The 7889-nt window shown below is 32.9% G+C and overlaps 2 protein-coding genes across 2 annotated transcripts; one reads left to right on the plus strand and one right to left on the minus strand.

The window, feature by feature from the left end:
- The first annotated feature begins 389 nt into the window (after nt 1–389).
- LOC133316842 (inorganic pyrophosphatase 2-like) lies at nt 390–2530 on the plus strand. Its single transcript, XM_061518627.1, has 4 exons — nt 390–840; nt 1018–1139; nt 1253–1454; nt 1953–2530. The coding sequence occupies exons 1-4, from the start codon at nt 703–705 to the stop codon at nt 2307–2309; spliced, it is 819 nt and encodes a 272-aa protein (XP_061374611.1). The 5' UTR covers nt 390–702; the 3' UTR covers nt 2310–2530.
- A 3006-nt stretch (nt 2531–5536) lies between these two features.
- LOC133316861 (inorganic pyrophosphatase 2-like) lies at nt 5537–7504 on the minus strand. Its single transcript, XM_061518652.1, has 4 exons — nt 7259–7504; nt 6974–7095; nt 6557–6758; nt 5537–6031 (listed from the first exon to the last, which is right to left on the minus strand). Exons 1-4 carry the CDS (start codon nt 7394–7396, stop codon nt 5663–5665), a joined length of 831 nt encoding a protein of 276 aa, XP_061374636.1. The 5' UTR covers nt 7397–7504; the 3' UTR covers nt 5537–5662.
- Nucleotides 7505–7889: the final 385 nt, after the last annotated feature.

The following is a 7889-nucleotide window of genomic DNA, read 5'->3' on the forward strand; positions in this document are numbered from 1 at the left end:
AATTCAAATACTAATCTAGTAACTAAATAACAATAAAAACAAATAATAAAATAAAATAAAAACTAAAATCGTAACAATAAGCTGATACCTAAATCGGTAAAATAATAATTATAATTTGGAATAGAACAGAACCGGACTATACCCAGAATATTCTTATAAGCTGCATCCAAAATGAGGAAGTGCAATTCACAGTCACCTAATGCGTTCAATTCCCCTCTCGAATATTCCTCTTTATTCCCGCGTTTGGTTATCATCGCCCGAACCTGTCACACCGTCTGATCCTCTGACTAACCTAAAGTTCAGCAGATCAAACGGCTCAGATGGAATTTGAAATGCCACAGGAATAAGATTCCTAATCTATCACAAGTTCTTCTAGAGGAGAAAAAAAGGGCAACTTCAACTTACAACAAAAAAAAAAGAGAGGCAACTTTATTGGTTCATGGCCTCCTTCACCCTTACCACTTACCAGGAACTACACATATCCAATGTAATATTCCTTTGGAATCTTTTTTTTTTTTTGAGCTGTTAGCAACAACCATGTTCATTATAAATACCCTTTTCAATCTGGGTGACAAATCATAGCCAAGAACCGATTTTGAGAGCACTCAGAAACACCCAATTAGAGCGTAATTATTGTGAAGAAAGTTTATCCTTCTGGGTCATTGAGATTTCTGTCATTCCTTTGTTACCCTAAAAACAAAGATGTCTGGAATTGTGGTGGTTTTCGACTTTGACAAGACCATTGTCGATTGCGACAGTGATAACTGGGTCATCGATGAGTTGGGTTTCACCGATTTGTTCAACCAGCTCCTTCCCACCATGCCTTGGAACTCTCTCATGGTAAGTTTTTGATTCGCTTCGAAATTGTTATTCTGTTTTTTTGGTTTCACGTGCTCTGTTTTTTCAGTGTTTTGTTTTTGTTTTTGTTTATTTTATATAAATTTGCAATCTGCATTTTCTTAATGGCTTAAATAACTGAGATTTTTTATTATTATTATTTTGGTTTTGGATTTATAGGATAGGATGATGATGGAGCTTCATTCCGAAGGGAAAACCATTGAGGACATTGAAGGGGTTCTGCATAGGATTCCTATACACCCCAGAGTAATACCTGCCATTAAAGCAGCTCATGCTTTAGGGTATGTTTCTCTTTCCTAAATTTTCCATTACACAAAGTTATGTGTTTTTTTTTTTTTTTTTTTTAATTTGGGAATGAAAAAAACATTTATGTTGTTGGCATTTGTTTTTTCAGGTGTGATTTGAGGGTTGTAAGCGACGCGAACATGTTTTTCATTGAGACAATCTTGAAGCATTTGGGAATAAGGGAATACTTCTCGGAGATTAACACTAACCCAGGTTATGTTAATGAAGAAGGAAGGTTAAGAATCTTGCCATACCATGACTTTAACAAAGCTTCTCATGGCTGCAGTTTGTGCCCTCCAAACATGTGCAAGGTATATAATATATATCTTTCTTCATCCGTTCACATACTTTTCTTTGTTAAAAATAGATTTTTTCCTTAAAAAATGTGAACCTGCCTTTGATTTGTCAAAACCATTGAGTTAATTCTCAATTGAAACTTCTGATTTTTTAAAAATTGATTTTTATCAACAATACAAGTTTCTAGATATTGTAGTCAAGTTGATCTGAACTGACTCTTGCTTCTCGAGAAGTATTATATTTTTAAAATTTAAGATACTGTAACATTGGAATGTGTTCTCTTTATTATTTTGTCCTTAAAGAACACAAATTATGCTTTACCAACCAACCACTCTTTCATGGTTTTTGTCTCTGATTTGAGCCCACCAGATTTGATTTTGACCTTGGCCCACCAATCCAATATTATAATTAAATTGAATTGAATTGAATTAATCTAGCGACAGAGAATGGATTGAAGTTTTATATATTATGACCAATTATAATTCTAAATTCTTATTTTGTTACCATTACAGGGTTTAATCATCGATAGAATTCAAAATTCAATTTCCCCTGATGATAACAAGAGGTTCATCTATCTTGGTGATGGTAGTGGGGACTATTGCCCAAGCTTGAGGCTTAAAGAGAGAGACTTCATGATGCCAAGGAAGAACTTTCCCGTATGGGATTTGATATGTAAAGACCCTTTGCTTCTTAAGGCTGAAATCCATGGTTGGAGTGATGGAGAAGAGCTGGAGCAAGTTTTATTGCAGTTAATCAACAGAATCTCTGTAGAAGAAAGCGCTCAGTTCATTTCATCTGATTGCAAGCTACATACTCTATCTATCTCTGCTCATGAGACTTTGCCTAAAGTTCTCCCAGTTCGGCCATAATTGCTTAGTTTAGTATCTATGCAAAGTATCATAACTAATGGGGTCTTCTTTTTTCGTTGATAACCTTAATCAACCTTTCCTAAAATTGCTAATTTGGAATTGGTCCAAGAAGGACAGCTATAATTTCTATTAAAGACAAATATCAATATCAATTGTCTCCAACTCTCCATATCTTGCACATTGCTTAATTTAGCATTTAAGCACTATTTTACTGTGAAAATATACATAACATTAATTTATAAACATGCGAAATTGATCCTCTAAAAATATACAAAACTTTAAATTATTTTTTTGATATCATATTGTTTACTATAAAATTGGTAAATAGATAGACAAGCTAGTGGGCATTGCCTATCAGAAACTACTGTATTGTATAAATACAGGATCGATGTGATGTCTTGTTTGAAAGAAAAAATGAATGTTACCCAAAGTGGAAGGAGTGGCAGATTGTTTATTTTAAGTTAGGAATACGATCTGACATATATGCCTTTAATATATTCATTGTTATTGTGTCCATTATAATGGGTCCAGTAAACCACTTGAATTTGTTCTCAATGAGAGTTGGCACATCTACTCCTTCGGTTGAGAAGTTGTCACTTGGAGAAAAAAAATAAAATTTCTCTCTTTCATATAAGCAAATCATAAAATATCCATTTTTCATTAGCTTGAACCATGAATCATAGATAGGCCTCAATCATATTAACCAAAGAGTGTATTAGCTTTTCTCTAAATATTTTCCTCGTAGACAACCAAACAAAGAAAATATGCATGGTGACTCAATATCCACAATATATTAATAAAATATTTGGGTATTCCGGGACCAGTTCGGCAAAAGGAGAACCATAGGTTCCCACATATGTGATAATGTATTCTGGAGAAGAAAGGCCTCACTGTTTGGAAAGGATAAGCATAAAACAAAACTATGTGGAGCATCTGATATGGATGTCGGAAGAAGTTCCACGGCTAAATACCACAAAATCGTGTCAGATTATACAGCATAGGTGCAACGAGTGTTCCTCTAGGGAAATCCAATAAAATTGGAACTCTATAGAGAATATTATATAATGGCCAAGTCGAGAAATGGTTCAAATAATTTTGACTTTTCTTACGGCTTTGTGCTACGATTTTCGAATTGGTTACTTAATATAATTAATGTGAAATTGATAAAGCTTTAAGTATTCTCATTCTTTGAGTTAGTTTTTAGAGTATGACCTCAAGCCCGTAATAATTGGTGAGAATTGAGCCTACTAAAAGAACTACAATAAATTGGATTAAGGTGTTATACCTTCTAAAGGGGTGTTGTACTAAATAGGTGAATGAAGCCGTAAGAGGGAAAGAGCTATTATTGAGTCAGTGTTAATAAGTGAAAGTCGCTGTGAATGTCAGCTCTTAAAGAGAGTGACAATGTTACGAGTCCCTCATTAGTTGCATATACTAATGTGAGATTTATTACCTTTTAAACTAGCTTTTGGAATGATGACCTCAAAATTTATTTTTTATAAAGAGTGTATCTGTTAAATATTGCATTAAATTTATTTCCTATAAAAAAGTATATATGTTAAATATAATTAAATCGGATCCAATGGATGTGACTTAGTTAGCAACACCAGTTGAGTAGATTGGGAAAAGAAAATGAGTTCAATTCCCACCCAATAACCCTGATTCAGAATTAGTTTCATTGCCATAACTATGATTAACCTTGACTCGGGGTTAGTCTCAATTAAAGCTTGGAGGATATTCGGGGGCCTACTCATCTCAAAGAGATTATTAGGTTCGGTGTGGAAAAAAAATAACTAAAACCAAGTAAGATATTAAAAACCTTTTTCATCTGGCAAGAATTTAGGAAAGACAATAGCAACTCCATGTTTTTGATCCAGCAAACAAGCAAAAGAAATTAAACAAATAATATTTGTAAATGTAAAATAATTTGTATTTTTCCTTATGAATATAACATTATAACTTAACAATAACAAGTGATAGAAGAATATCAAGAAGAAAGACTCTAGATAAAAAAAAAAAACTTATATTGTCACTATGAACTTAAGGCATTAGATAGTCCATTGAATAACAATAAATTAAACGTTCAAAGTACAAATCGAGGTCATTCATTCTCAAACCGTTTATCACATTTCCAAAGGCATTACACAATAGCCAAAAAATAAAACAGAGAGTTCATAGCCAAAGACACCAAAATAAGTCACAAATGCCATGTAGCTAATAGTTGCTTGTTTTGGACCACCATGTCTCTGCTTATACTCCTGAATTAGATTTCTATAACTTCTGTTATTATCCTCATGCTCCTGGCGAGATTGACTATTTGATACCATCCAAAGATTTGAAATGATCAAGTCACACAAGTCTGAGAAATTCGTATGATATAACAAAGTTAATAAGAAAATAAAATTCAACCATGAAACATTTCTAATATTTTATTGAACTGAAAACGTTCTGTTGGTGCATATTGGTCGTGCATGAGCTACATTTAAATTGACAAGCAAACTTGTTAAAAATAAAAAGAAGAAAAAACCAATTTCAATTAAAAAGGAGTCATCAGTCTAATATATATTCACTGTAATTGAAAAGTCCAATCATGACCGATCACCCCATGGCCATCATTATAAAGAATATACATTAATGCTTTTTAAAGGAAACTAGTGCCTATTCCCGAGAACTTTACAACATATAACTTTGATATTCTGAACATCACAAAAGTAACAAAAGTAAAATTGTTCTTTCATGACTGAAAGGTCATGAGTTCGAATTCAGAAAACAGTTAATTGCAAAGATAAAGTTGCGTACAAGAATTTTCTCCACCCCACACTCGCTAGTCGGATTTAACGAGGAGCGATTTTTACAAAAGTAACAAACCTAAGAGCCTTCAAGGTGAGAGTTTGATATATTTCACTGATGAACAAAGTAGGACAGAGCATGCAACTATTCCTTAGTTGCATTTGAAAAAGTCTACTTGGTAAAATAATTGAAGTAACATATTTAAGCAAGGCAATGCAAACTTAAAGCTGGGTATATTTTTAGGGGATCAATTTCACATGTTTATAAATTAAACTGATATTATGTATACTTTCACAGTAAAATAGTGCTTAAATGCTAAATTAAGCACTCTGAAAGATATAGAAACAATTGATATTTGTATTTAATAGAAATTATAGCTGTCCATCTTGGACCAATTCCAAATTAGCAATTTTATAGGAAAGGTTGATTAAGGTCACTCAAAGAGAAAAGATGACTCACTTAATGTAATCTTCCACCTCGAAAGAATTAGTTTTCGGTTGTTATCCCGAGCAAGAAAAAAAAATAAAAAATGACCCATGAGTTATAATACATTTGCATGGATACTAAACTAAGCAATTATGCCGAACTGTGAGAACTTTAGGCAAAGTCTCATGAGCAGAGATAGATAGAGTATGTAGCTTGCAATCAGATGAAATGAACTGAGCGCTTTCTTCTATAGAAATTCTGTTGATTAACTGCAATAGAACTTGCTCCAGCTCTTCTCCATCACTCCAACCATGGATTTCAGCCTTAAGAAGCAAAGGGTCTTTACATATCAAATCCCACACGGGAAAGTTCTTCCTTGGCATCATAAAGTCTCTCTCTTTAAGCCTCAAGCTAGGGCAATAGTCCCCACTACCATCACCAAGATAGATGAACCTCTTGTTATCATCAGGGGAAATTGAATTTTGAATTCTATCGATGACTAAACCCTGTAATGGTAAGAAAATAAGAATTTAGAATTATAATTGGTCATAATATATAAAACTTCAATCCATTCTCTGTAGGTAGATAAATTCAATTCATTTTAATTATAATATTGGATTGGTGGGCCAAGGTCAAAATCAAATCTGCTGGGCTCAAATCAGAGACAAAAACCATGAAAGAGTGGTTGGTTGGTAAAGCATAATTTGTGTTCTTTAAGGCCAAATTGCCAAAATAATAAGGAGACAACATTCCAATGTTACAGAAACTTAAAATTAAAAAATATGATACTTCTCCAGAAGCAAGAGGCAGTTCAGATCAACTTGAATACAATATCTAGAAATTTGTATGCTTGTCAATCGTTGATAAAATCAATTTTTTTTAAAAAAAAATCATTAGATTCAATTGAGAATTAACTCAAGTAAAATTTTCTCTATGGTTTTGACAAACCAAAGGCAGGTTCACATTTTTTAAGGAAAAAATCTATTTTTTAACAAAGAAAAGTAAGTAAACGAATGAAAAAAGATATATACCTTGCACATGTTTGGAGGGCACAAACTGCAGCCATGAGAAGCTTTGTTAAAGTCATGGTATGGCATGATTCTTAACCTTCCTTCTTCATTAATATAACCTGGGTTAGTGTTAATCTCAGAGAAGTATTCCCTTATTCCCAAGTGCTTCAAGATTGTCTCAATGAAAAACATGTTCGCGTCGCTTACAATCCTCAAATCAGACCTGAAAAAACAAATACCAACAACATAAATTTTTTCATTACCAAATTAAAAATTAAAAAAAAAAACTTAACTTTGTGTAATGAAAAAAATAGAGAGAGCTATATTTACAAACTTTTTTTTTTTTACAAACTCTTACAATCCTCAGACAGTATAATTTGAAAAAAAAAATTATAAATGGATTTTTTTTCGTGGAAAATTTAGGAAAGAGAGACATACCCTAAAGCATGAGCTGCTTTAATGGCAGGTATTACTCTGGGGTGTATAGGAATCCTATGCAGAACCCCTTCAATGTCCTCAATGGTTTTCCTTTCTGAATGAAGCTCCATCATCATCCTATCCTATAAATCCAAAACCAAAATACCAAAAAACTCAGTTATTTAAGCCATTAAGACAATGCAGATTGCAAAGTTAAATAAAATAAAATAAACAAAACACTGAAAAAACAGAGCACATGAAACCGAAAAATCAGAATAACAAATTCGAAGCGAATCAGAAGCTTACCATGAGAGAGTTCCCAGGCATGGTGGGAAGAAGCTGGTTGAACAAATCGGTGAAACCCAATTCGTCGATGACCCAGTTATCACTGTCGCAATCGACGATGGTCTTGTCAAAGTCGAAAATCACCACAATTCCAGACATCTTTGATTTTTAGGGTAACAAAGGGAATGACAGAAATCTCAATGACCCAGAAGGATAAACCTTCTTCACAAGAATTACGCTCTATTTGGGTGTCTCTTTGTGCTCTCAAAATCAGTTCTTGGCTTGGATTTATCACCCAGATTCAAAAGGGTATTATTTATAATGAACATGGTTATTGCTAACAGCCCAAAAAATAACGTTACAAATATATTATAAGGGTTTTATAATTCTCATTTTATAATTTTCCTACACACTATTCAATTTTCGTGCTGACAAGAGTTCTACATATAATTTTTTCTAACACATGGGTCCCACATGCTTTTTATCTCTACAACATGAAAATTGAATTCTCATTTAACATGAGAAAATCAAACCCCATATTATAATTAGCGTTTCCTTATTTCATTAGGGTTTTTTTTATTAGGTCTGATTATATTAGGTTTGGGCTTAGTCCATTAGCATGTCTATATATATTGTACATCTTTCATCAGAT

This window comes from Gastrolobium bilobum, unplaced genomic scaffold, assembly GCF_033153095.1.
Source record: "Gastrolobium bilobum isolate Gb01-03AN ecotype WA unplaced genomic scaffold, APGP_CSIRO_Gbil_v1 utg9213, whole genome shotgun sequence".
Taxonomy (NCBI): domain Eukaryota; kingdom Viridiplantae; phylum Streptophyta; class Magnoliopsida; order Fabales; family Fabaceae; genus Gastrolobium; species Gastrolobium bilobum.